Source organism: Engraulis encrasicolus, chromosome 19 (genome assembly GCF_034702125.1).
Source record: "Engraulis encrasicolus isolate BLACKSEA-1 chromosome 19, IST_EnEncr_1.0, whole genome shotgun sequence".
NCBI classification, from domain to species: domain Eukaryota; kingdom Metazoa; phylum Chordata; class Actinopteri; order Clupeiformes; family Engraulidae; genus Engraulis; species Engraulis encrasicolus.
The window spans coordinates 4,421,553-4,449,515 of NC_085875.1; the positions used below are offsets into that span (position 1 = coordinate 4,421,553).

General features: G+C 41.0%; 3 protein-coding genes across 4 annotated transcripts; 2 read left to right on the forward strand and 1 right to left on the reverse strand.

The window, feature by feature from the left end:
* Positions 1-598: 598 nt before the first annotated feature.
* nusap1 (nucleolar and spindle associated protein 1) lies at positions 599-5,494 on the forward strand. The gene is made up of 12 exons (XM_063183483.1): positions 599-828; positions 1,192-1,257; positions 1,406-1,591; positions 1,739-1,910; positions 2,011-2,097; positions 2,705-2,817; positions 2,992-3,069; positions 3,234-3,397; positions 3,734-3,897; positions 4,226-4,348; positions 4,635-4,737; positions 5,145-5,494. The coding sequence occupies exons 1-12, from the start codon at positions 754-756 to the stop codon at positions 5,230-5,232; spliced, it is 1,419 nt and encodes a 472-aa protein (XP_063039553.1). The 5' UTR covers positions 599-753; the 3' UTR covers positions 5,233-5,494.
* On the reverse strand, positions 5,429-10,333 carry ndufaf1 (NADH:ubiquinone oxidoreductase complex assembly factor 1). Of its 2 annotated transcripts, XM_063183485.1 has the most exons (6): positions 10,236-10,333; positions 9,576-9,613; positions 8,210-8,754; positions 6,543-6,728; positions 6,365-6,439; positions 5,429-5,688 (listed from the first exon to the last, which is right to left on the reverse strand). In XM_063183485.1, the coding sequence occupies exons 3-6, from the start codon at positions 8,723-8,725 to the stop codon at positions 5,548-5,550; spliced, it is 918 nt and encodes a 305-aa protein (XP_063039555.1). In that variant the 5' UTR covers positions 8,726-8,754; positions 9,576-9,613; positions 10,236-10,333; the 3' UTR covers positions 5,429-5,547. The 2 variants fall into 2 exon arrangements, with proteins under 2 accessions (XP_063039555.1, XP_063039554.1); XM_063183484.1 differs by lacking the exons at positions 9,576-9,613; positions 10,236-10,333 and adding an exon at positions 8,989-9,180.
* On the forward strand, positions 9,579-27,908 carry rtf1 (RTF1 homolog, Paf1/RNA polymerase II complex component). Its single transcript, XM_063183482.1, has 18 exons — positions 9,579-10,028; positions 14,306-14,416; positions 17,763-17,913; positions 19,443-19,647; positions 20,144-20,261; positions 21,128-21,239; positions 21,534-21,675; positions 21,892-22,069; positions 22,434-22,516; positions 22,635-22,722; positions 23,208-23,315; positions 23,572-23,649; positions 23,897-24,018; positions 24,313-24,370; positions 24,856-24,933; positions 25,184-25,285; positions 25,736-25,850; positions 26,401-27,908. Exons 1-18 carry the CDS (start codon positions 9,945-9,947, stop codon positions 26,505-26,507), a joined length of 2,040 nt encoding a protein of 679 aa, XP_063039552.1. The 5' UTR covers positions 9,579-9,944; the 3' UTR covers positions 26,508-27,908.
* Positions 27,909-27,963: the final 55 nt, after the last annotated feature.

Consider the following 27,963-nt stretch of genomic DNA (forward strand, 5'->3'; position numbering starts at 1 on the left):
GAGAAGTACATCCAAAAGTACAACAACGCATATTTGTGGGAGAAAGTGTACGCAAAATTAAATAACCCATCGCAGTAATGAAGCTGTTGAAAGCAGAGCTGGTTGAAAGTAATGCAGCAGGGGAGGGAGGGGGCTTCCCTGGAGACGCCGCGAGACTCGCCCTTTCTCCTTGACAACGGCCTGCCTGTCAATCAAAAACAATAATTCTAAAGAATGGCAACTGCCAATCAACCCAAATAGCCATGCTCATTGGTCATATTTAAACTATTTTAATAGCTTTCTTAATAAATAAAGGGGTCAGCCCGAAAAAAATATCTGGGTTGTTTGGGAGGAGGGGCGGGGTAGACTACCGTTTTAACGAAACAGGGCCGACTCGGCAAGAATTGCCTAGGAACTATATGGCTTCAAGTCCACCATAGAGAATCAACTGAAAAAGGCGCTCTACTTCCTTCTTCCGCCCAAAAATCGTCCCATGTCCCGCCCCCAGCCGTTGCTTCACAACACATCGAACATCCGCAGTCCAGTTATACTATACACGTCAGTGGTTGGGGCTCTGGGTGGAGGTAATGACGTAATGACATTTCCACCCAATCAATGCAAAGGAGCGGTAATGTTTAAAAGTCGCCTTTGGTCCATCAACTCGCAACCAACAGAAGAAGACAAATTCACATCACAACGCTCATCTAGAGTTGGACAGACGTGTTCCCTCGATCAAGAATACAGTTGTTTTTTGGGGTTTTGTTCAAACAAACGATGGACTTGGATAATTTGAAGTATGCTGATTTGCGACGTCTCGCTAAAGAAGTTGGGCTCAAGGCTAATTTAAAGGTAGATGTGGTTCACTAACGTTTCGAAGTGAAACATGGTCATGCATTATGGCTAATCATCGTTATGTATGATTTGCTTTGGGATCCATGTAATAACGGCGGAAAAAACATTAGTGCTTTTATTTGTTGGGTTGCATTCAATGATACAGTAACACAAGTCAGTGGTTGCATTTGATGCTGAGCAACACAACAATGGAGATACGAGTGCAACTTGTAAGGCTAGCAAGAAACGTAAACAGTAGCATAAGGTTATGCTGGGTTGTTGTGCCTGCAACTCTCCCAGTGTATGTTTTTGTTTAGACGGTGTGTGTGTGTGTGTGTGTGTTTGTTTGTTTGTTGTAATCATATTTTGTTTTAATTGCAGGCTGACAAGCTCCTGAAAGCATTGAAGCAACATTACGAACAACAAGAGGGCGGTCTCCCCAATGCTGTAAGTTGCATTTAAAAAATAAAAAAATAAACTCTCAATGGCTGTTTTCACCATAGACATGTGTCCCATACAGTCTGGTTTTCACTCACACTTAGTTGTATGCTGATGTCTGTATCTGTGTCTGTGGCCCTGTGTGTCCATTGACCAGGAGAAAGACAAGGGAGATGAGGAGACCACCAATACTGAGGACCACAGTGTTCCTACTCCCAGTGATCCAGTGGAGGAAAAAGCAGACTTTGTCACAAAGCGTCGAGGCAGAGGGCAGACTGCCAAAAGGAAGCATGCAGATGTTGCAGACAAAGATGAGTCGACACAGTCACCAAGACATGTGAATGTAAGATGACAGGAGTGTGTCCTTTCTTATCATGACCCATCATAAATAACATAACCATGGTGTTTTGTGTGGGTGACATGCATAGAGTGGTTTCAAGGAAACACATGGTATTCACACCATCTATCTGTGCACAATTGATGCCAACAGAGTGAGGAGCCTTTGAGTGAACCTGAGGAGAGACGGAGCTCCAAGAGGAAAAGGACTTCCTTGGAGACCACAGAGGCTGCAGCCCCTCCTGCGGTGGAAAAGGAAAACAAACCAGAGCAAGCATCTGAACCTGCAAGCAACACAACGCAACATTCTGAAGCCTCTACAAAGGGTACGTTGGCTTGGCTACAGGCACATAACCTTATATAGTTGATTTCCCCCAAACTTGGTATTTGTGTGTTAATTGATTCTCTGATGCTTGCTCCTTGCAGGAGAAGAGAAGCCTTTGCCACGACCTGGTGGCAAGATCCCACGACTGATGAGCAAGGCCAAGGCAGCCAAGAGACCCATTACACCAAGTAAGTCACTTCATCCTGCTGCTTTGTCTTACATTTGTAGTACCCATCATGTAGGATAATTAACGTGGAGTAATCCAGGACATGGTTAACTGATTAACCTGATTAAGTTAACCTACATGAAGTGGTAAACATGGCAATACATGACCCATAAGTGTCATTCTGTTAAGAAAATGAAGACTCAGAGTTCTTCTAATAGATGATATACCACAACCTCAAGGTTAATGTAGGCTTACTGCAGATGGAGTAGCAGGCGGGCCTATTCACTATTTGCTGAAAATACTCAACTACATCATAACAACATTGCTATGACGGTACCGAGAGCCTAAAGAAACAGATTAGCCATTGCAGTTTTGGTGACAGTACGGTTATAACATAGGCTTGCACTAAGGCTTGTTCACTACTGAGCCAGGTTTCTCTTAAATACCCCATAGACTCTCTCTAGGTGTTGTGGTTCTGCCTAGTAAGGCCAATCCAAGGTTTGCAGAACCACACATATCTGGTGAGGGCCAGGGTTACGATGTAACGCGTAGTCTATGGCTTGTGTTATTACATTTATCTGCTATTACCATGAGTGCGGGATAATAAGTTTTTCTTTCAACTATTCCAGACTTCAAGAAATTGCACGAAGCCCATTTCAAAAGGATGGAGTCCATTGATGCTTATGTTCAGAGGAAGAACAAGACGATTGAATCCTTCAGCAACACCGTGAAGGAACTGAAGGTGACTAAATAATATGGATGGGCAGTGTACTCTAGTGTCTTATTTTGATGCAATTTATTGATGTGCTTTCATCTCACTGAAATGTGTGTGTGTGTGTGTTAAAGTTCCATGCTTTCAATGTCCGCATTTTATTTTTTTTCATCAGTAAGTTCACTGGTACCTTAACTATTTCAGGCTCTCTCCGAGACCACCGGCTTGAAATCCACAGAAATGAAGACCAACCCCAAACCCACTGATGTCGTGGCACAGGCTGTGAGTAAACTCAAATGAAAGCGGTTTCAAACATACAGTATAATGGTGCAGTAGTTTGAGATGTAGATGAGATGTTTTTTCCCTTTGTTGCAGGAGTTCATAAGATTTTTTCTCCAGCCATAAATGTTTTTAATCTTTTATCCTTTCATTCATTTGTGAATCAGAAACCAAAGGTAGGCAGAAGTTCTCTGTTCAGCCCTGCTGCCCAGAAGAAGGAACCAGTGCCAGACAAGCGCAGAGTCACCCAGCTCTCCGCCGGCAAACCAGCACTGAAGGGCAGTGCCATCTTCAAGCCCTCTGTAACCTCCACTGCTAAGATCAATGTCAGGTAAAGATCTCTTTGGACTGGTGGTTCCTGCTGAGACACAGCAGCTTTGTATTTTGGAAGTTGATCTGCGCTGTGACTGGCCTGAAAATACGGAATGATAATTTACAATGTTGAATGGTAATGACTTGTTGACTGCAGGAATGTTTCTTAATTGATTAATTCATTTTGGGTTGTTGCACTCATTTTGGGTTGTTGTCTCACAGTATGTAGCTGTCCCCATCAAATGAACTCAAGTAACAAACTTATGTTCACATTACCTCTCTTTACAATGTCATATCGGTTAGTATTAAAAGTATGATGAAATGAGATGCTTATTGTGTGCTTTGATGTTCTCAGGTTCTCCCGCGCCACACAGGACAATGAACACAAGGGTTCCCTCATCAAGACTCCAGCTCGCATGTCTCCTCACGTCACTCTTTCATCAACACCAGCAAGAAAATCCACCACAGTCCAAAAGACTGGAGCAAACACTTCAGTCCTCAACATCAGTAAAACTCCAGGTAAACTTCTGTTCTGAATTGATTCAGGCCACGACCCTTACAGTAAACACAAAAGTTGAGGGAACACCTGCAAACAAGCTCCCAATCCCATCATGGTGACTGCCTAACTAGACTGTCATGTTTAGATTAAGTGAGTTTAATCAATGACCAGACGTATTACAAGAGACAGACTTCACACATCGACACGTTACATCTTCAGGTAGAGAAAAGCATTGCTATGTGGTTAAAGCCAACAGACCACCCAAAAATTAGCTAGTCAAAGGTGCTACTAGTCTCATAACTGCAAAACGATGAATATGTGCTTAACTAATGCCTCTTGTCTCCACAGCTACTACACCATTTGTGTTCAGTGGGAACACCAGCGTGTCCACTACGCCACGTGGCACCAAGAAGAATGCCTTTGACCTCAAGGCCAGCCTGTCCCGACCACTGACCTACAAACCCCACACCGGTGAGTCCCAAATTTACCTGGCCCCCCTCAAAGATGTATTTCAGTGAAAACAGGGTACAAGTTAACTGCACACCAAAACAGATACCAATGATTCTTTACAGTTGGCTTCATTATGTTAGCCAGTTCAGTTTTCTTTATTAAATACGAAATTTATTCAAAAACGGTCAGTCCTTTCAAACGTTGTCACACAAATGATCTGCGGTGAATGGAAGACCAGAGAACAGTGTGTCTTCTAGATTTGTAGGCAGAGGTGTAACAAAATACTTGTATACTGTTTTTTGAACAGGAAAACTCAAGCCATTTGGAGAGACTCAGGACAACACACTGAACAAGTCCCAGACCGTGCCTCCCCACCAGCAGAACTACAAGCAGCACAAAGTGCAAACCAGGTGAGCCACAGAATTCCTGCAAGTTTGATGTACTATCTTGTGTTTTAAAATGAGTTGGTGTGACTGAGGTACTGAGAATACACTTATGTTTACTGGAAGAATGGTAAATCCAGGACTGCAGTGTGTGCTCTTGTATGTCCTTTGCATCACCACCATGACTGATCTAGTGGTAGATTGGTGCATTCTGACAAATATTTCTGAGATGAACAAGCATTTTGATAATAGCTAACCACAGGCTTTTTAATGCATTTCCTTCTTCTTTTGGATACCCTTTGAGTGTCTGCTAGTTGTTTTTATTTTGGATTTCCAAACTCCAAACTTTAACAACCCCTGAGCACTGTGTTGGACTGTCTATGCCTGAGAGCCCATCCGCTCTGTTGTTGTTTAACACGTCTTTCTTATTGCAGGGATGAGCGGCGTGTGAAACACACCGAAGTCAGGAAGCAGAAGAAGGAGCAGATGCTTGGAAGCAGGAGAGGGATCGTCATGACCTAACTCTCGCTGCAGCTTCTGGCCTTTTTGTTTGTCCCTGTTCATAGAATCTCTGTACATTTTGCCCTTGACCGCTGTTTTATTACTGTATTCCTTTCCTTACGTCATTGCACTCATTGTATATATTTTGGCCTTTTGACTGAAAAGAAGTCTTACTCTGTTGCTTTTGCTGCTGACTTGACCGGTACATTGGGAAGAATTGTTTTTTTGATATTCAGTGCTTTTATTCTGAAAATGGTCACAATAAATATGTGGCTAGAGTACATTTCTCCTGGTCATCATTCTATAAAGACTTGTGTTTGAGGTGATAATCAGATGTTACACCTGTGGGTTTCTCTTATACATCTCATAAGCAAAGTCCTCAGTGTGGGCTGTGTCATTAGACACTCCAATAAAGTCAATCTCCAGCTGGAATGGGCCATCCGCTTTGTCTCCCAAGGTGAATCCAATTGTGTTGATCTGAATGGAGGGTGGGGGGGAAAAGAAGCTTCAATTACTTTATTATACATCAGAACACACACACACGTAATTTATAACAGGTCTATTAACAGTGACTACTTCGCTTTCTCCGGTAATTTCATGGGCACATTGAGAGAAACCAAAGTTTTAAATGGAAACATAGTATTGTGCAGGGAAGCCGACATGGAGGGACAAAGGGGTCAGTTGTCCCGGGAAATACTATGTTTCCATAGCCTGATAAACCAGACTAAATGTGAGATCGGATGTTTAATTTAGTCTAGCCCCGATGAATGATACATCCGAAGATTGTTGATGTGAACATCCCGTTGTCTTTCAAACCGTAATGTCTGCTGCCCCCTTTGATTCAAAACAAATCTCTGCGTTGTGATTGGTTTGCCAGATTCAGGGCAACTTGGCAGATCAAGGCTAGACCAGTGGCAGGTTTAAAAAATAAAATATTTTTTTTTACCGCCAGCGGGTGGCGCAAGTTTACTAGGTTAATGTTTCCATTGAAAACTATGGTGGACAATACTTACACTGAAACATTCCTCTGTTTAAAACGACTAGTTGTTTGTTGATCGGATGTTCATGAACTTCTTGGGCTCAGTCTCAGAAAAAGCAACCCCCCTTTATTCACTTCAGGTAAATGTAATGGGATGGAGATCATCTAACTCACCTTGTCTTGTGCTAGATAATGCTGGTCATCCTGTATTCGGCCACGACTGGACAGGAAAAACTTGGAGAATGGAATCTGTTGAATTAGAGCAAAAAAAGGTTATTTATCTACAAAAAGGTTTTATGCCTAAAGTGCATTGACAGAGAGGGCAGACGTTTTATTTGTGCATACTACATGCCTTAACATCTTGCCAGTACGGGCCCCCTCGCGTGTATAGGAAATAGCTATAGATGTCATCTTGCTGATGAGAAAAGTAGTTCTCTAGTCCAATGTTGATCATCCAAGGTCGCCCATCTCCACGCACACGCAAGTGCAGTGTGTTGAAGTCGGACAGGTCATAGTGCTTCTTGCTGTCGAATGAGCCCTGCAATAAGAGGGAATAGGCTTGGTTTTAGAACAACCACACAATAATGTTAAAGGGACAGTTTGGTCAATTTCAACATGCCGTTGTATTGCTCACGCTACCCTTGACTTGTCAGTACCTGGTGATGCCACATTTTTCGGCTCAGCCTTTTCCGAGATATGAGCAATTCTAATGGGGGCAGCGTTTGTTTACATTTTTAAAAAATGAAACATAGGCCAACTCCAAATATTTTCCCAAAAGGTACTGCTGTTTGCTAATTGTCTGCTGATGTTTTATAAACTTTTTGGGAATAAATAAAAACGTTTTTTGAAATGTACACAAAGAGCTGCCCCCATTACAATGACCAGGATCTCGGACACGGCTGAAGAAGAAGAAAAAAAAATCTCAGGCACTGACAAGTCCAGGGTAGTGTGAGCATTACAACTGCATGTTGAAATTGACCAAACTGTCCCTTTAAGCATAACAAGCAAGCATAAACAAGTGCTACAAAGTTACTATGTGTTTTTATAACAACGTGTGATTGGAAGGACCTGTACTTTGATTGAGATACACATTACTTAGTTTTTAACTCGTTTAGCATACGCATATTCTTTTCACAAAAGATTAGCAGACAGTGAAAACAGTCTTGCATGATACTGTCTTGTGTGCTGCTTGTCCAGTGCAACCCATCTGTTGTCCTGTGTACCATCCAAACCCTTTTATGGACTGTCCTGTGGACTGACCAGCTTCATTAATCTACGGTCAGTGCATTATACTGCACAAGTAACCCACTGTCCTGCACATATTATATTACAAGCCAAAACCATGACACAGTGGCAAATTGCAATGGACAGTTAAAGCACAAACATGGGAAAGCGGGCCAGTGCCATAAGACGTAGTTCAATATTGCATGATAGGACACAGAGTAGTGAGTGATGTTTAGCCTGATAAACCAGTTGATGTGAGATTGGATATTTAACTTTAGTCGCAGGCAAAAAGTTTACTAGTTTATTATGCTAAGTGATGTTAGTCACCAGGTACAGCTGCATTGGCAATATGAAATGTCCAGTAAGACTGAGTTCCATGGGAGGATACAATTTTACAAAGACTGGGACAGCCTGTGGCACAGGACAGAGGCCAGGTGGCGGCTGGGGACAGACAGACCAATAGAAAAATGGTGTGTGATATGATTATGAGCTATTAGAAACAGTTGAATCATTGTTGGTCCTACTGCTGCTGAACACGCCATATGAATATGGCAGACAGCTGTGCTCTAACTGCAAGGGACTTGGTCTTCGGATCAGAGGGTTTCTGCTTCAAAGTTAACCCAACCTGCCAGAAGGCTATGTCTGAAGTGCCTGTAAGATGACAACCTGATCCCACATTGCTCCAGGGACTAACCAATGCGCTGTAATAACTAAGTAAAAGCATGAACTAAGTGTATGTAATGCAACATGTTGTGACACAATGACTTATCACCAAATCAATCTGAGTTCACTCACAAGAAGCTGCTTGGAGCGCAGGGAGCAGTATCCACTATATCGCGTTTCGCCATCCCTTGGAGGAATAGAGCTCAGCGTGCCGTACAACATGCAAGTGGTGTTGTTCCTGCCCAGCTTCAAGTAAGCTTCACTACGGCCTCCGATCTCCTGGTCACAGGACACAACCCACTGATTCAGACTGTCTGGTCCACGGAATTCCCAAAGTACCCGTGTCTGCTCCAGCAGGCTGTTGACAAGAGGCTTGCCCTCTGGTCCTTCCCAATGCTGCACTACTTCCTCTTTCAATAGTCCCAGGTGTTTCTTTACTCCTGCAACACCCTTGGAGAAGTCGAAATTGATCCTTTGCCAAAAGAATCTATTGTCCTTGGGCTGTCCAGGCCGCCGGTACCCTGTTCGGTGAGCTGACCTACTCAGTATCACAGACCAAGAAGGTGCGACAGTTGTCTGTACGAGTGGTTTTGGAGATGCCCAAAGCAATCGGCCTGAGGCCATGATTCCACTTCTCGCCATGGTCATGTTGGAGTTTCCCTTTAATAGCAGACTATCTGTGGACATAAATAACAATTTTCAGTCATGACAATCCCTGTGGTTCTCATTTAAGAAACACACACACACACACACACACACACACACACACACACACACACACACACACACACACACACACACACACACACACACACACTTTCTTGCTAATTCTCAAATACAGTCTGAGGACACACACACACACACACGCGGAACGTAGCCAAAACAGTTCAGGTCATTTCATACTTACTCACCAGTGGTACAAAGGCATTTGTCGATCACTTGACAGATAAAAACCTACGTTAATATTTCCACGTATGGTTTTGTCAGTTGTGTACATTACTTCGTACAAATCATTTAATATCTATTTTACTAACTGCATGAGCACAGGTCAGATCCATCAGACGCCACCAAGGGACCGGATATGACGACACAGTTGGTCCGTCCTCTTATTATGTTCCTGGAAACTCAACCACTGATATCAGTTCCAAATTATGCATAATTCTAGGGTTATCGTGCAAAAGTCTCGAGCAAAATGCCGATGGTTCCAGTGGATCTCCACTCATTCGCTATCATAAAACGCACAAACAAATTCCAATTAATTAAATGATACACCAATCTGTGGTTACATTGCAGAAAACCTGTCTGCAACTTTGGCCACGTTCAGTCTCAGAACGAAGGCGGCACCTCTTGTAAAACAAACAAAGAAGGCCTATCAAAATCAAAACCATAACTATGCCAGAATAACCATGTAATTACCCGTCTCCGTGTGCACATTTATGTAATATATGTCTGGTAAATATAAGACTCATTTAAAAAATATATATATATATATACTTACCAGTTCATCATCCCTATCCTGAACTTCAGTGCGCACAGCTGAAAACATCCGATCAGAGACATTTAAAATATACGCAGTTGAGACACCTGGGCTCTTCAGTGGGTCATTACACATTTACATACAGATGCATAGAGTGGTATTACGCAAAATGAGAAATATAACCCGTTAAACGTTTAATTTGACATTGTGGCGCATCAGATTTTTGACACATAGGAACATGACCTGATTTGTCAGTGACGTTGTAGGTTGTAGGACAACAAGCGCATGCTCACTTGGTCTCTAGCGCCTTTGTGTGGAGGACTGCGGAGCTACCGCCGTTAATAAATACACACAGGCGTCACACACCGAAAGCTTGCCAAACAGCTAATCATGGTGAATGTAAAGAAACGGAAAGGCCGGGTCGTAATTGATTCCGACTCAGAAGATAGTGCAAGTGATGATAATCTGGATCAGGTAAAAATGCTGTCTTTACCATTTGAAATGCAATGCCCCAGTTTCCCCTAGCACTAGCTAGCTAGCAATATAATGGCAGCGAAATATTTTTGGTAGCTAACGTTAGCAAGTCCAGCACCAAGCGAGGTTAGCATGGTGGGTAACTAGCCCCTAGTTGAAGAAAACACCCCGCCACAGGCCTAGGGAACTAACGTTTCAACGTTTCACCTGAAATAAATGTTTCACACTGTATCACTGACCATGGTGAAGGGATAATACAGTTCCTATCTCATTTAGTGCCTGTCCTAGATTTAGCACCTTATCTGTTTAATGACGTCAGGACGGCTAGGTGAAGTTCTATTTCGGTGTTGACAACACCACTTGATAGCCCTAGCAATGGATAGCAGTAGCCTCCAAGGAAATCTGAAGGCCATTCACCGAAGCACAACCGTTTTGCCGCTTCCACAATGTTTACAGTGCTATTCACGTTCTCTTGGGAAATGACACTGTTTTGTAGTAAAGAATGCATACGAAGGGATACGACCTACCGTATGTTTGCTGCATTCCATTGTTCATTCTGAAAGCAACATAACGCTTAGTCCAGTTGGGTTCATGCTACTGCTGTTGTATGATTCAGAATTCATGTTTGTCATTATTGTTAACCTGCGCATCCAATTCCCTTATTGTATATAGCCATTGTATGTAGTTGTGCACATTTATCTGCTGTATATGTATATGCTGCATGTGACCTTAGGCCTAATGTTTCACTATTGTACGGTCAAGCTGAGTTCATCTTGCTATGCAATATTGTTGGCCTTCATGATGAGAAATGCATACCTGTCACCTGTGACTGTTTTGTATGAGGACTCTGCACATTATGATAAACTGATGCATTTAGTGCCTACTCTACCTAAGACACCTAAATAGAATGGTAAATGGAGTGCATTAATATAGCGCCCCACCACTCCTAGCGCCCAAAGCGCTTGACTGTACATTGTATGCCTCGCATTCACCCATTAACACTCACATTCACGGACCAGTGGCAGTGGCTGTCACGCATTGTACCACCCTGCCACCAGGAGTAATTTGGGGAAGTGTCTTGCTCAAGGACACGCTGATGGAGTTAGACAGAGCGGGGCTCCAACCTGCTACCTTCTGGTTACCAAGCAGGCACTTAGACCACCTGAGCCACCACTGCCCCAATATGCCTACCATTCAGAAAGCGTCTCTAAAAATGTGTGTGTGCAAATATTTTGTATTATATGCACACTTTTTTGTATTGTCATCCCAACGTCATAATGCTAGAATTGCTCTGTTTTTTATCTGTGTTTCCGTCTGTCTGTTTTTTTCTGTGTGTGTGTCTGTCTGTCTGTCTGCAGTGTTTCCCACAGAAATTTTGGAAACTATGGGGGCAGCCGGGTTTTTTTTTNCTGGGGGGGGGNGTCTTTTCACACGGGCCTTGTGTGGGGGTGTCCTTTTACGCCGGGGGGGGGGGGGGGGGTTGTATTCACGCAGTGTAAATGCAAAATGGCTAAACAATGAGTACAGTATGACATTGGCGCATGGAGAAACTATAGGCCTAGGCCAGTCATTCTCAAAGTGTGGTCCGGGGACCACTGGTGGTCCGCGACAGTGCTCAGGTGGTCCACGAGGGGATTTCTACTTTTCCAAGACTAGCTAGAAGTAGGCTATATATGTAACACACAATTACAAAGCTAAACACAGCTGAAGTATTATTTTCACCACAAAAAGGCAGGCTTGTAATGTGAATACATTGCATCGAAATTAGCACTGTCAAATAAGCACCCTTCAACTGTCAGTTCAGTTCACAGGTGGTACCTGAACATTTTTTAGGAGGGGGGGGGGGAAGTGGTCCTAAGCATGAAAAAGTTTGAGAAACACTGGACTAGGCCTACATTTCAGCCATTTATATTTTGAGAAAAAAGGCTACATAACATTTTACCCAATGATATTAGTAGTACATTGTTATTTATATTTGTTTAAAAATGCAGTACAGTGAATCATTTCTGTTACAACACAGTTTCTCTCTTGCAGGGGTCTATGTAATGAAAAAAATAATAAAACAAAATAGGAGCAGAGATACAGTAAGAATGTAAGAGTAGTATACTGTGAAATTGTTATCGCATAGACAAAAAGGGTCTAGGGTAGGCTGTGCCTTTTCCCCACACACACATAGGCGTACACATTCTACATGAGGGGTGCTGCTCACAGGGCCAGTTTTTCAAAATTCATCCCATTAAAAGGGCTGAACAACATATTACACATTATGTCTACAAACCCCAACTCCGATGAAGTTGGGACGTTTGGTAAACAGTGAATAAAATCAAAATGCTATCATTTTCAAAACATTCAATCTATTCATTAGATGGAGAATAGTGAAAAGACAACATATTATGTGTTAAAACCGAGAAAAAATATTGTTTTGGGGGACATATGTACTCATTTCTAATTTGATAAATCCAACACGTCTCAAAAGAGTTGGGACGGGGATCAGTGAAATTTAGTAAACATCCAAATAAGATAAAACAACAAAGAAGAACATTTCAAAATGAATTGTACTGACGGACAATATAGGTGTCCAGGTATAAGATCATCACAGAGAGGCTGAGTCACTCAGAATTAAAGATGCAAAGGGAATAATTACCATAGTTATTACATACATTTTTGAATTCCCTTTGATTTACCATGATTGAGTGTATATAAGACATATTTTTGTTAATAAAATCATTGTATAGGTTCATGACATCATGAAATATATATTGGCTGTAGTCTCACTCTAGCACTCCAGGAATTAGGGCTATTGAAAATTGACCATATTAAGAATGCTTAATGCATGAAAATGATACAGGGGTGTAACATTCTCCTAAGCACCTGAGCTCACTTGAAATAGACCCAGAAGACATGGGAAACTGTCCTTTGCTTACAGAAGTCAGCAGAAGTTGTAGAAGTCCATTCTTTTTGACAATAATAGAGCATTGCACATCCTGTGCTACAGTGAAAATGGACCATCCAACTTGTGTTAGTGCTAGCTTCAAAAGTCAGCCTCCATGATGGCATGCGGGTGCAGTAGTTTATTGGTTAAGATGTTCTGACTCATCTGTAGAGTTAAATACAGTGTTGAATGGTATAAATGGGTTTTAAACAGCATGAAAAGCTACTCATGCATTATATTTTGAAGGGAGATCTTCGATTACTGTCACATAGTAAGGTCAAATTGCATTCTCTACTATGTTTTAACAGTTTGGCTCCATCATAAGGACCAGCAGGTGATAAAATGGTGGGTTTTTGGTCAAGACCTGTCACACTGTAAGCACTACAGAAAGGAAAACATTGCAAAACATGACAAGGAGTACACCCACCATTTAAGCTGGTGAAATCATGTCCAAGATAGGAATTAACACTGTTTCTTATATAAAATCATCTCACCAGTTAATGTATTTAACTGTTAAGTGTTGTCTTTTGTTTTGTTTTTAGTCTTCCTCGACATTTGCTGCCATTTATTGTCCCCGTCCCAACTCTTTTGAGACGTGTTGGATTTATCAAATTAGAAATGAGTACATATGTCCCCCAAAACAATATTTTTTCTCGGTTTTAACACTTAATATGTTGTCTTTTCACTATTCTCCATCTAATGAATAGATTGAATGTTTTGAAAATGATAGCATTTTGATTTTATTCACTGTTTACCAAACGTCCCCACTTCATCGGAGTTGGGGTTTGTATATTCACATTCATTACACATTCATTTCTATATGCAGCCCGATGTCTTCTCTGCCGTGTCAATGAAGGCCTGTCACCTAACTCATTACAAATGTAAAACAAAGCCTGGGGAGTGTTAGTAAACTCATCCCAACTGTCCCTTCTCTGAAGGTTTTTGTATTGCTCCTCCCAAACCCAAGTTAACTACAATAACTTGACTAGGCTTTTGATCCCTCTGTCTTTCAAGCACTTGTGGTTTTCTCTATAGGATGTATTTACTCCAGGAGGAAAATGCGAAGGAAATCGTAATTCAAATCGTTTTTAACAAAAACGGAAATCGTAAAAAAAAGAAAAAAAAAAAGGGAAAAAAAAAAAATCTTTTTTTTTTTTTTTTTTTTTTTTTTTTTTACATTTTCGAAACTATGGCGGCCAAATTTAAACTATGGCGGGCCGCCATAGTTTCCTCAATGTATGGGAAACACTGGTCTGTCTGTCTGTCTGATGTCTATGCTGGTCTCTTTGCATTCATTCTGGGTCGTTGTAAGTAATATTTTTGTCATCCCCTATCTTCTCCATAGGAGCTGCTGTCCTTAGCCAAGCGCAAGAGGGTAGATTCAGATGAACAGGAGGAGCCCGTTTCCAAGCCTGCCGCCTCCTCGGACTCCGAGACCTCCGACAGCGATGATGAGGTACACTAACTAACTAACTAACTAACCAACAGTCCTCTGTACTCACTGTGCCATGTACCAATCTAGGGCTGGGCACTAGGGCAGAAAACTCAACAATCACAATATCCTCTTCATTGGCTCATGTCTATGCACAATTGTGGTTCAGACTGGACAGTAGAATTTCAATTCAAAATTGCTTATCATTTTACTGGACTGGGTGGAATCACATGACACATGTTCAGTGTGCTTTGAGCTTACAGTACAAATGCACAATGAGAGGCATGAAAATGTGCAATAGTGAAAACACAATAAGATTAGTTTGAAGAAATGAGTTGTCTTGTGCTTCATCACTATCAAGGAATAGCTGTCAATTGACGTTCTATTCCATGTGATCAATCGCCCAGCCCTATGGTCACCGCGCTTTTTATGTGTGATATCGTCATGGACTGGGCTCAATGTTGTGTATGTTGCAGCAGATAATAACAGGGTGGAAGTCTGTGTGTGGTGTAGGTTAAGCTCCATGTAACAGCTTTTCGACATGCCTTCGTCTTCATGATTCCCTGGTTGGGAAGTGTGCGGTGGTCATCTTGTGTATTTTCGTTTCACTGTGGAGGGATGTTTGCATATTACAAAACGCCATAATGACCAGTTCCTGATGACTTGCTTAATGAATGAGAGTACTTTGCAGTGATGTAGACCAATAGAGTGAGGGAATGCTAAACAATGCAGAGACTAATGATGAATAGTTGGAGTGTACTGAAGTGCAACATGCCATACTGCATGACAGATATTTGCAAATGGTGCCTTGTGATTTTTTTGGAATGATGCCTGCTCCTCCCCTTCAAAATAATTTGCATACTTCCGCCACCCGCCCATCCTTGTGGCAAGTCATTTCCAGCCGTCAAATAAAGGCAAAAATGTCATCTCTCCTCAGTAGGGTTGTGCTTCTTGGCTGTGCAAGCTCTGCACGCTTTTGATTACCTCTTTTCTGAAAGAAATGCATGAGCTACAAAGCTGCTGTTCTGTTTCAGTTGGATTTACCACAGGTTGTTACTGTTGCTTGGTTCCTTTCACCTTTGATGGTTTTGCAAGTACACTATAAAGATGGCTGGTTGTGGAAAGGCTTGATGCTACAGAGTTGTCGAATTTTGAATTGGCCGTTGCTGTCAATAACTTCAATAGCTACTAAGACAGCCAATCAAAATCAGTAAATCTCAGCCTGTCAACCATAAGCAAATTCCTTTTCCTGAAGTTGCATGGATTTCTACTAGGGGTGGGCGGTATGGCCAAAAATGTATACCTCGGTATAATTTTAGCCACGGTATATATCACGGTATATATCACGGTATTGTACATTGTGTATAATATGAAAAAATTAAGCGTTTTGTGGCTAAATGACCAAAAGACCACTTTTTGCATTTTATTGTTTTAAATGACTGGTCAGACGTTGTTTTATCTATGTGGGAATTCTTGTCATTCAAATAATTTGAAAACACATTTTTAAACTTTTACAGCCTTAAAAGTAAATTTACACTCCAGAATTGAAATGTTTTGGCATAACATACAATTGCAAACAATTGTAGCCTACATTACACATTTTGTATTGAGTAGTTTTTAATGAAATGCCTGTGCTGCTGTTATTCCTCTGCGAGTGTGCAGGACGCAATGCGCTATTGCGGTAGACGGTATGACACAAAATCTCTATCATTGATGAAAAAATACCGCACACGATATTATACCGCGGTTACCGCCCACCCCTAATTTCTACATCTATTTAGCAGTGGTGGGCTTTTTTAACCATTTAGGCACATCGTTTCTAAAATTGGGTTAGTGCTTGAAATTTCAATAACAGGGCGATCTCTTGGTGAAATGCCATGTTTGCAATTAAATGCAACCTTGCAAATTTGACAAGTTGATGATATCTCCTCATTATCTGCGACGAGTGTGGATGTCGAAAATATTGTGTTGAGCTCATATTTTTGCACACCAGATTCCAGACATTTGACATGTTACTGATGAGGTTGGCGTAGACAACATAGAATGCATGAAATGATGGCACATTTAAAAAAAATAAAAATTGGGGGGCGATCAGAATAGTGTTCCTGCACGTCAGAATTCTCCTCTCCTTTTTGTGTTCATAACTTATGATGATGCTGTCTAATAGTCTATCAATAAATTGAGACGTAATGACAGTCAATTGCATGAAATTTCTAAACTGCAACCTGCTAGGCAGACCCACTTTCGGAAAATTGAAGCAGTTTACTGTTTCATACGTAATATGTCACATGATTTTTCCCGCACTAAAGCAAACTTCGGAACAGTGGTTTTATGGTTTCCGCTGTTGATGGTTTAAAATGTGTTCCGGTGCGCTGTGCCAGGCTGCCATCACTACTATTGTGATGGTGATTCTTTTTTCCTCTGACCATTGGGTGTACTAAAACTCTGCTGATGACATTGACAGACAGCAATGGGAAAGTGATTAATATTGTATTTAGTGTTTATATGAGATTTTGTAATTATATTATCTAGGTCTTAGTAAAAATAGTGATGGTGATGAGGCATGTAGGTGTTGTGGATTCTCTCTCCATTTGCACTGGCTTAATATCGATCTGATTCCGAAATTGATATGATTTTTTTATGTTTGAATGTCAGTACCTTGTCAGTGCAAAATGCATCAGACACAGTCATGCGTGACTGATCTGTGATCATATCGCATAATTTCGAAAGCCCGGTTTTGGCCCTGATCCCAGTTCAGTGCCTGGATGTGCGTGCTTTGTCCTGTGCTGTGCTTCATGACTTTAGCTGTGATGTTCAACTTACATTTTGAGACATTTGAGCCAATATCATTATGCGTCATAGCAATCATTCCTATGCCATTTTAAGGTGGTGTGGTTTTTTAAAACATTTTTATTGTGCTTAACCCGTGTCTTTTTTTAAAAAAATGACAGGTAGTCTAGTTATCATTCAAAAGGTATTGTGCTTGTAGCCTTTTGTTAACTGTTTGTCCCATGACCTCACTGGTGGAGTTCCTTACAGTCACTTATGTCACGGTGGCAGTGTTGTAACATGTAACTGCATTCACATCATGTGTGCATCTAGGAGGGTTAGTGAATTAACGGGGTCCATGGCTTTTTTCAAGTCAAGTCGGTTTTATTGTCAATTTCTTAACATGCACTGGTCATACAAAGAATTGAAATTACGTTTCTTACTCTCCTATGCAGACATAAACATACTTTAAATACAGACATAAACATACTTTAAATACAGACATAGACATACTTTAGACATAGACCGTAAAAATATAATGTCCACATATAGACTAACTTTCACTTCTGCATAATATTAACACATTTCATGTAATTTCTAGTGGACGGTCGGTGGAGGTTCCAAGAGCAAGAAGAAGGTCAAGCCGGCCAAGCCGGAGAAGAAGACCACCAGCACCAAGAAGAAGGTGAAGGCAGCATCATCAGGCAGCTCAGATGGAGACAGCTCCGCAGAGAGCTCGGCACCCGAGGAAGGTAAGGTCCCAAGGACGGATGGATTTATTGATTGATTCATTGGCTTGTTTGATTATTCACTTATCTGTCATGTCATCCATGATCATGTCATGCGTCATTATTTCAGTATACTTCAATTAATATATGTTTTTTATGGGCTTTTTATGCCTTAAATGAGAATATGACTGTAGAGATTATGACAGGAAGAGACTGGTAGAAAGATATGAGGTAGGGATGGTAAACAACCCATGCCGAACATTATTCATGCACTGGCTTATAAGGTAGATCTACGTAAAAGTAATGCTGGCTGATTGTTCTAAACATGTAGGAGCGGGAAAGGATCTGCACACTGCTTGCAAAAGACTTAATTTATTAGGAGCAACGTTTCGATCATAGATCTTCTTCAGGCATCTTGCTCCTAATAAATTAAGTCTTTTGCAAGCAGTGTGCAGATCCTTTCCCGCTCCTACATGTGACAGTTTTTTGATTTGGCACCTGCTGATGCTTTTTTGCTGGATGTGCGCACTTTCCACTACACTCTGATTGTTCTAAACAGCCTTGAATGCATCGGTTCCGTACAAATCTGCCACAATTGAGATCGAAGTATATTACTGTGAAACCAGTTATAGCTAAGCTATAAACTTAAGAATGAAAGCTGACCTATGCAAAAATCACAGACTGCGTCTCATCTGTGTCAGTTTGTGGGAAGAGAAAGTGAAAGCGATATGACCCATCATGTCCTGCTGGTTTTCAAGTGCCGTCATTATTTTAAAAGAAATTGGTGGAGATGTGTACTAATATGTGACTTTGTAGAGAAAAAAGAAAATGTCTGGTACTGTCAGTGAGAACATCAGTGTTGATTTTAAGAATGGTAACAGTATGTGTGTACCCTTTACTGCACATGGTCACTGCACAAGCGCCAGAAGTGCTTTCCTGTGAACTGTTCGCATTTATACCAGGTTCCTATTCTTCTGTTACTCAGATGAACCTGCTGTCCATGTTGTCACGGGTTTCGGAGGAAAGAACAAGTATTTTTAGGTTTGCATCGCGAACCAGCTTGTCGTTTCCCAAATGCTTAGATTTTTGGCGGGAACACTTAAGCCGGTTTGAGGTTAGGTGTGGGAATGGGCACCAGCACAGTCCTCAGTCAGCCTGAAAACCCTAATTGTGTTCTGTCCTTGTCTTCTGTGAAAGATTTTTATCCTATCTAGAATTTGAAATATCAATATCTATTCTCCGATCTCATCGTACCTTGGTGTCCTCTTCCTGAGCTAAAGACAGTATGGTCTGATTAACCCTCTGAGGTCCGAGTGCCCTTCAGAGGGCAATGTGTCTCCAAAAACAAATCTGTAACTCTGTGAGTTTTTGTCATTGAAACATATAAGTCACACCATTAGAAACCTCAGACCTTCCAGGTCCCAAATATATATATATGAAATGAAAATACTTGAAAATGTTAGGGTGGTGCAAGCAGCCTAAAAGCCTCTGAAAAGCCTTAGACCTCAGAGGGTTAATAATAATGTGTTCATGTGTGGTTGTGCTCTTCCCAGGAGAGGTGTCGGACTCGGACAGCAACAGCTCGTCCTCCAGCTCGGAGTCGGACTCTTCTTCAGATGACGAGGAGTTCCGAGACGGCTACGGGGACGATCTGATGGGGGACGAGGAGGACCGAGCCCGTCTGGAGCAGATGACGGAGAAGGAGCGTGAACAGGAGCTCTTCAACCGTATCGAGAAGCGAGAGGTGCTCAAGAGGAGGTGAGGCTGTTATGTTATGTAAAATAATTCAATTCCAATAAAGAAATGTTTGAAATAAAGAAAGAGAAGGTGAGGCAGCCTCCACTCCGTTCCGTCCACTTCTTGACTCAGGACCTGATTTTTCCCCTCTACTCTAAATTTAAGCTCTGCATTTGCCAAGCATTGTGTTCTTATACTATGTACATTTTCTAAACTCCGTACATGTCATGTAAAGATTCTCATTAATCTGTAAGTCAAGAGTTAATTTTTAGGCAACAGAACTTATTTTTGCAGCTCCAATGAGTTCATTTGCCTACAGGCAAACTTGTTCTAGTTACTTCTTATTGTTTTCTAAACTCCTTACCTTTAAGGTGTTGTGGTTTGTTTTATTGCTTATGAATCTATCCAACAAATTTCCAGATCTGACCTTTGCACTTTTTTGCCATGTTTAACACAATTTGCCATGTTTTATGCATGGTGATTTTGCTAAAAACAATGAATGTCTGTGTCCTTCTAGGTTTGAAATCAAACAGAAACTGAAAAAGGCCAAAAAGAAGGAGAAAGAGGAGAAGAAGAAGAAACAGGAGGAGGAACAGGAGAAGAAGAAACAGTCAAAGGCTGAAGATCCTCAGGTGGTGAGTGGGCGGCTTTTCTTTATAAAAAAAAAAGAAGAAGAAGAAGATGGAAATCATCATGCCCTTCCATCTGCCTTTGAGCAGGTTTGGATGTGGTGTCCTGAGTGGTTTGTGGTGGTTTGGGATCTACTTTATGATTCTACATGAAACACTTTTTGGATGTGGATGCAGAGCAGCTATCACAAGTTTGCACTGGAACCACAAATGCACAGGCATTTTAACCCCAAAGTACCCTATGCAGACTTGCCCATGTTGTAGGCCCTTGTAAGTCACATTGGATGACATCAATCAATTTAATGATGATTTAATAGTGTGTCAAAGTTGGGCAACCATTTTTTTCAACCTGCGTAAAGTTGTCCTTGACGAAGCAAAATTATGTTTATAGATCAACAATCATTTTTTTGTAGGGATGCACCGATACCACTTTTTTGAAAACCGATACAAGTACATTAATGTGTGTACTTCCCAATACCGAGTACCGATACCTTTTACCACCAAAATACAATGAAAATAAATGCATGGCCTTGTTTTTTTCCTCCTGTGATATTGTCCATTTCCATGTAGATTTAAATGTTAGTAAATGTATGAAGTGGCACTTTTTTCCATGCTGCTTTCAAGTCCGCAGAAGATGAGAAAATTTTGCATTGTTTTGTGTAATAGCAGTATCGGTGCCTGTTATCGGCAAGTGCTTGACGAGTACGAGTACGAGTATAATGAGCAGTATCGGATGCCGATGTCTGCCAGTATCGGTATCGGTGCATCCCTAATTTTTTTTAATCTTGAATCAAATAATGTGGTGCTAATTTTGTCAATCCGTGCCATGCCCTTGGACACTGTCAATGCGACTGCTGATGTCCTGCTTGCAGGTGACGTCCCACAACAAAGAGCGGCGGACAAAGAGGGATGAGAAGCTGGACAAGAAGTCTCTGGCCATGGAGGAGCTGAAGGCAGAGAGAGAAAAGAAGAAGAACAGGACGGGTGCGTTTAATGCAGAGGCTCTGGAAATCTACTGTAGAGGGATACTACAGGCTGTATTTATTTATGTATTTATTTCATATCGCTCAAATATATTTCCATAATATATGTTCCCATAATGGTAAATCAAAACCATCCTTAAATGGCTGTGCTATCAAAGAACATTCAAGAACCATATAGTGGGATGCACAGAAAGACTTAGGAATCCATGTGGTGGCTGCATAGTTGGGAATTTTGATAACGTGTTTTTTTTTAATGCTGAAATGGTAGTAATTGTTGACTTTCCTGTCTACGCAGCTGAGCTCCTGGCCAAGCGGCAGCCTCTGAAGACCAGCGAGGTCTACTCGGATGATGAAGAGGAGGAGGAAGAGGATGACGACAAGTCATCAGTGAAGAGTGAACGCAGCTCACGCTCCTCGTCGTATGATGAGGACGAAGAGTGAGTTTACCAGAATTAAACATTTCACATCGACTCCCAATTTCAGTGGTTAAATCGGTGGCACGCTAACATTAAAACCACAATCTTCTTCTCATTTGCTCTCACTGTCATTTTATTTTTTCCTATTAACGAAATCTACTGAGAAATTCTGCTTGCGACATTGTACAATATTTTCGGACTTTAATTCAATTACTATGTGCTTTTCTGGTATCACAGGAAAGAAGAAACGCCCCCCAAGTCCCAACCCGTGTCCCTTCCCGAAGAGCTGAACCGTGTTCGTTTGTCAAGACACAAACTCGAGCGCTGGTGCCACATGCCTTTCTTCGCAAAGACCGTCACAGGCTGCTTCGTGCGCATAGGCATCGGCAACAGCAGCAGCAAGCCTGTATACAGGGTGAGGAATACAACTGATCCTTTTCAGTTTTATAGAATCGGAGATGTATAAACTTAAGTAGAAGTAAAAGTAAGTTCATGGTGGATGTACAACACTATTACATGAGAATTATTACATACATAGTCTTTACTCCAGTTATTTAATTGTATGTAATGCGTACAATAATTGTATGTAATGCGTACAATGATGGCAAATGATGGTCTTTTACTTCTATGTCTATTCTACTTCTATTTCTTTTGTTATTTTTATACAACAATAGCACACCATCTGTTTTGTGCCTACAGTTTATAGTATACCATGCCAGTTGAAATAGGAAGTCATGTTGAACTATGTGGCAATTCTTTTTTTTCCTTGATCTGAATAGGTAGCTGAAATTATTGACGTTGTTGAAACTGCAAAAATCTATCAGCTAGGTACAACGAGAACAAACAAAGGCTTCCAGCTGCGGTAGGTCTGACTCACTTTTTCATTTAAAGTAATCATCAAAACGCCCTCTCATTGCTTACATTTTTGTTATATTGGTGGCCCTCTCTAATAGGTTTTGTTTTCGTTTTTTATTGTCTAGCCATGGAAATGACACTCGAGTCTTTCGATTGGAGTTTGTTTCCAATCAGGAGTTCACAGAGAACGAGTTCATGAAGTGGAAAGAAGCGGTAAGTACAGTAGTAGTATAGCATAGATGCTCAATTAATCCCCAATGAAACAAAGGTGTCAAACAACATATGCAGTAATAAAACACCTCATTACATGCATTCTAAATGTTTGTTTTCCCCCGACTGCGCGAAACTAGCTGCACACATCTCCACCTCTGATTGTTGGAAACCGCTGTCGGTCAAAAAATTAGCTCACGTGGTTGACTGCCAGTGTCTTGCCCCTCCTCACAATATCGTGTTTACAAACACGGTGAACCCATGTATAGACATAATATGCCTAAAACCTGCCTTATTTTCCTGCACGGTCAGTAAAATGACTGTACTAATTGCACAGATCATCATATCATGACCTCACTCATTAAGAGATGTCTGAATACCTTACATACGGTACACTCACTTAGCTGTGAAACAGGAGTACAATTGTGGTTTTGAACCTAATGGATGTGTTGCCATGTGTTTTAATTGCTCTGGTTTGTCCCTCACAGATGATCATAGCAGGAATGCAAGTCCCAACTTTGGATGAGATTTCCAAGAAAGAACAGTCAATTAAAGAAGCGGTTAATTACAAATTCAATGACAAAGACATTGAAGATGTAAGTTCATTTTTTTAAGTGTATACGTTCATTGATGCAAACCTATTTATTTACCTAAATCGCATGCTTAAAATATTCCACACAAAAAGAATAGTTACTCTTGCTCTGCATTTCTATTGTATTTATAGGATCTATTGTAGCATCTATGTTCTATAAATCTGTGTAACATTTTTATGTTTCAGCGTACATTTTGTTCTATGTAGATAAGCGGGTACACATTGTTACAAGTTTATTAAGCATTTCTCTCCCTGTACAGATTGTAAAGGAGAAGGATCGATTCCGTAAAGCTCCGTCAAACTACGCCATGAAGAAAACACAACTCCTAAAAGAGAAGGTGGAGTGATTTTTTTTTATTATCCGTCACGCACGGTCTTCCTCTATTTATTAGTTCATCAACATGCCTCTGTGTGATATTTCGTATGATTGTGCAATGCTTATTGAATGCTTCAAGTTAATGTACCGATATGCAAGTAATCAATGCATGGTCATCAGACAAGAACGCAACAAACGAGACATTTGAATTATTGACTTCACTGGCTACAAAAGCTAAATCTAATGATGGGACGTCTTGTGACTTCTAGGCTATGGCAGAGGAGAGCCAAGACGGGGACCGGGCAAAGCAGATCCAAGACCAGCTGAACGAGTTGGAGGAGAGGGCCGAGGCCCTGGACAGGCAGAGGACCAAAAACATCTCTGCCATCAGGTAAGAGGCTTGACCCGTCCTGATGTTTAATTGAAACTTTCACCAGTACTTAATTCACTGGGATTATCTTGAGGGTAAATGTATGTCTTTGCAAATTAACTTGGAATGCATTTGAGGGAAAATATTCAAACAATCCAGTCTAAACAATCTAACAAGTGACCTTTAAAAGTAATTGATGTGTATTTACTGTATAACTATCATTGAAATGCTTACAATAAGTACATTTGTCTTTTAATTTAAACAAATTCTTACTCTCCGTGGCACTCTTTGTGTTCTGTCTGCTCTTTATTGCAGCTACATTAACCAGAGGAATCGCAGTTGGAACATTGTGGAGTCTGAGAAGGCTCTGGTGGTGAGTACTTCACAACTCTTTGCAGATGCACCCCTGAAATCGTAGGGTAGAAGATTTAATGTTTACTTCACAGTTGCATAGCTATACTGACATTTTGACGGCAAATCCACTCTGGTTTTCTATCGAAACAATTGTTTAACTATGCTCCAATGAAGTGCTAGTAATAAGCAAATACTTCTGCTGCACCAGCTCTCCTTTAAATGTTTGCATGTCCTAGCCCTGTCCTGGTTGCATCAAATATTACTGTCTAAAAGCGGGATGGATATTCTTCTTGGATCTGGTAGAAGATTTAAGATTATAAAAGCGAATGCAAGGGTTCTGTTTGCCCTCTGGGGAGTACACTGGTAACCATTGACTCTGGAAATGGAAGCCCTAGTTTCAGGTTGTGAAATGAAAAGGGGCCTAATGTGTTTAGTGTGTGCTTCCCAGTAGGTTGTGCTGTGCCAAGTCTAAGTGCTGTCTGTGTGCGGTGTGGTGCGTTTCAGGCAGAGGGCCAGAACGCCCAGGAAAAGCAGATGGACCCTTTCACAAGGAGACAGTGCCAGCCCACCATGGTGTCCAACGTAAGTGCAAATGGAAACGCAACGCCTTGCTGCTGCACAACTAGGAACTGAACTCTTAAAAGTGTGCGTGCGTGTGTGTACGTTCGTGTGTGTGTGTGTGTGTGTGGGAGAGAGAGAGAAAAGGGGATTTTTTGGGATCTTTTTGGTCAATACATCTTTATTTATTTATTTTTTCTTACATTTCTACAAAGTGTTCAACATGAAGGACTAAATGTGTTATACCAACCTGTAATGTGCTTGCTGTCGACAGGCCAGAGACCCTACAGTCCATGCAGCTATCATTGCCCACCTGAACCAGAAGTACGGCTCTGGCTCAGCAAACAATGAGAACCCCCTGGACAAGAACAAACTGGTAAAACAAACAGCATCAACGAGGATTGATTGCGATTTGCTTTTATTGATCTGCACAGAAGACTACAAGATGTTATCTATTCTGTCCTACAAAGGCAAAATGCATTAGCTACACCAACACTGAAAGTGAGAAAAAGGTCGTCAACGTATTGTAATTATGCTGGATATTGTAGTAACTGCAAATTTCACATATCAATGTCTCTAAAACTGGACACATTTTCAGCATAAGGCTTTGTCACAAGATAAAGGAGGTGTTATGAAGACCATTTTCAGGCTTAACTAAAAAAAAATATATATATATATATATATATATCTTTTTTTACAAAATATGTAGTTACTGCACTTTGGCTTTGTAGGGCAGCTGTATCCAGTCATGCTAATGACCATTAGAACATTCAGTATATAGATAACAAAAACATAATGTGTTGGCAAAAATACGTAATGTGTGCAGGGACAAAGCAGCCAGAAAGACAAAGATGTCACCAAGACAAACAGCGACCTCTCAGAAGACCTCTTCAAAGTCCACGACTTCGACGTGAAAATCGACCTTCAGGTCCCCTCCGCAGGTGAGCATTGATGGCTAGCTAATGCATTTCAATGCAGTTTTTATTTTCATTTCATTTCATATTAACTGAGAAGGCCACATTATTTGTTTTATATTTTTGATAACACTTTAGATTAACAGTTCCTTAAAAAGCTTTATTAACACTTCATTAACAATTATTAATTAACTTAATGTAAACAAAGCATTTACAAATGTTTGTAAATGAGTAAAGAACCAATCTACGGCTGCACAGTACAGTGGGAATCGGCTCCTCCAGTATGAGTTTTTAATTATGAACAAAACATTTACAAAAGTGTTTGTAAAGCTTTTTAAAGACTGCTGTTTTAAAGTGTTAACATATTTTTTTGAAATGTAAATAATGTGTTCATTCAGCTTGGCTTCATTTCAACATCGTACTGTCGGTTTGCGTATATGTGTATGGTATTTCAGTTTATCTGTATTCATATTTTGTGCATCCCTCAACAACCACAATAGAGATGCATACATTCACCATACACTGCATAACTCAATTGAAGGCAGTCCCTAATGTGTCCTCTTGTGTCTGCTTGTAGAGACCAAGTCTCTGTCGGTGAGCTCCAACGCTCTGCCAGTGAAAGACGGAGCTCCGCGCCGCTCGCTCAACCTGGAGGACTACAAGAAGAGGCGAGGGCTCATCTGAAGAGCCACGACACCCCTCCTCCCTCCCCTCCATACCCCTCCATCCTCCCGTCCCTGTCCCTCAGTCAACCTGCATGTGTTTAGCCATAGGAGCTGAGGCAGGCTAAGGCGAAGGATACCCCCTTCAGTGTACGTGTGTGTGTGTGTGTGAGTGAGCGGTGAGTGACTGCATGAACGGTTGACTGTGTATACGTATGTACAAGCAAAAGTGTGTGTGTGGTCAGTGTGTGCGCACAAATGAAAGGTGTGTGTGTGTGTGTGTGTACAAATGAAAGGTGTGTATGTGTGTGCACAAAATGAAAGTGCATGGTTGCGTGTGTGCAGACACGTTGGGAGCGAGTATGCACCAATGTACATGCTGTATGTGTATGTACAAACTCCAGCATATATCGATACGAATGGGTTGTGTGATTGAAACTAGAGTACGCATCTGTTTGTGTGTTAATGTTTGTGAGGGATGCTAAAACAGATATGGCTTCGTATGGATGTCCATAGAAAGAGAGTGTGTAAGTACTGTATGAGTGTGTAAACGTTTCATGACAGAAATGATTCAAAGTATTGAGTGTATGCTAGTGTGGATGTTGATGGAATCAGTTTTCATAGTGTGTGCGTGCGTGTGTGTGAGAGAGAGTGTTTGCAAGCAAATTTTTCAACCCAAAAGTGAGAGGATATATTAAAGAGGAAAGTAAAACTGTTATATGTTCTTTTTATGGGATTGCTCAAGGGGGAAAAAACTGTCCACTGGTCGTTTGCGTTGTGTGCAGAAGTCGTACCCGGAATTGTATTTTCCGTAGAAAATTTCTTTTCTTTTTTTTCAAATGCATATAAATATATAAATATAATATTAATATTTCCCCTCATTGACATTCTCATCATAGATTCATATCTTTTTATATCCTGTACACTTTTGAGAGGAACTTTTCTGCTTGTGTATTCATGCTTGGAGAGGGTCATGCTTATGAGACTTTGGCTTTTCTTTGACACCCAAAAACAACCTGACCTGGAACGAATGTTCTTTTTTGTAATTAAGCCTCCATTATATACATTACTTTCTCCCTATCATACTCTGAACATACCTTTTGGAAAAGGAAGTTAATAAACAATATGGGACTGTCTTTTTTTTATTTCAAGATTGGTAAAATGAAGAAACTCTACCGATCAAACTTTTTTCTCTGGGTATTGAAAATAGTTTGTTTTCTTTTTATCTTTTTTTTGTTTTTAAGAGAGAGAAAAGAAGATAATCCTGTGTCTCCATTTTCATGCCCTCAGTTCTCTCCTTCACACATGGGGCAGGTTTTTTAAGTGTTATGGATTGTGTCCTTAGGTCTTGTATTGATGTGGCATGCCATGTAAATATGCGATTTTGAGTGAGTGCAGCAGAATAAAGAGGCACTGTTTCTTACTCCGGCATCTGTGTCTCACTATTTTACATACCCACCCTTATGACCAAATGCTTT

Coding starts and splice junctions, on each gene's coding strand:
- rtf1 (XM_063183482.1), top strand. CDS start 9,945: ATGGTGAATGTAAAGAAACGGAAAGGCCGGGTCGTAATTGATTCCGAC. Junction 21,676..21,891: donor TCGTATGATGAGGACGAAGA/GTGAGTTTACCA, acceptor CTGGTATCACAG/GAAAGAAGAAACGCCCCCCA. Junction 24,934..25,183: donor AGCCCACCATGGTGTCCAAC/GTAAGTGCAAAT, acceptor TGCTGTCGACAG/GCCAGAGACCCTACAGTCCA.
- ndufaf1 (XM_063183485.1), bottom strand. CDS start 8,725: ATGACCATGGCGAGAAGTGGAATCATGGCCTCAGGCCGATTGCTTTGG. Junction 6,729..8,209: donor TGCGCTCCAAGCAGCTTCTT/GTGAGTGAACTC, acceptor CTCTTATTGCAG/GGCTCATTCGACAGCAAGAA. Junction 5,689..6,364: donor ATTATCTAGCACAAGACAAG/GTGAGTTAGATG, acceptor CCCTCCATTCAG/ATCAACACAATTGGATTCAC.
- nusap1 (XM_063183483.1), top strand. CDS start 754: ATGGACTTGGATAATTTGAAGTATGCTGATTTGCGACGTCTCGCTAAA. Junction 1,911..2,010: donor TTCTGAAGCCTCTACAAAGG/GTACGTTGGCTT, acceptor TGCTCCTTGCAG/GAGAAGAGAAGCCTTTGCCA. Junction 3,898..4,225: donor CAACATCAGTAAAACTCCAG/GTAAACTTCTGT, acceptor TTGTCTCCACAG/CTACTACACCATTTGTGTTC.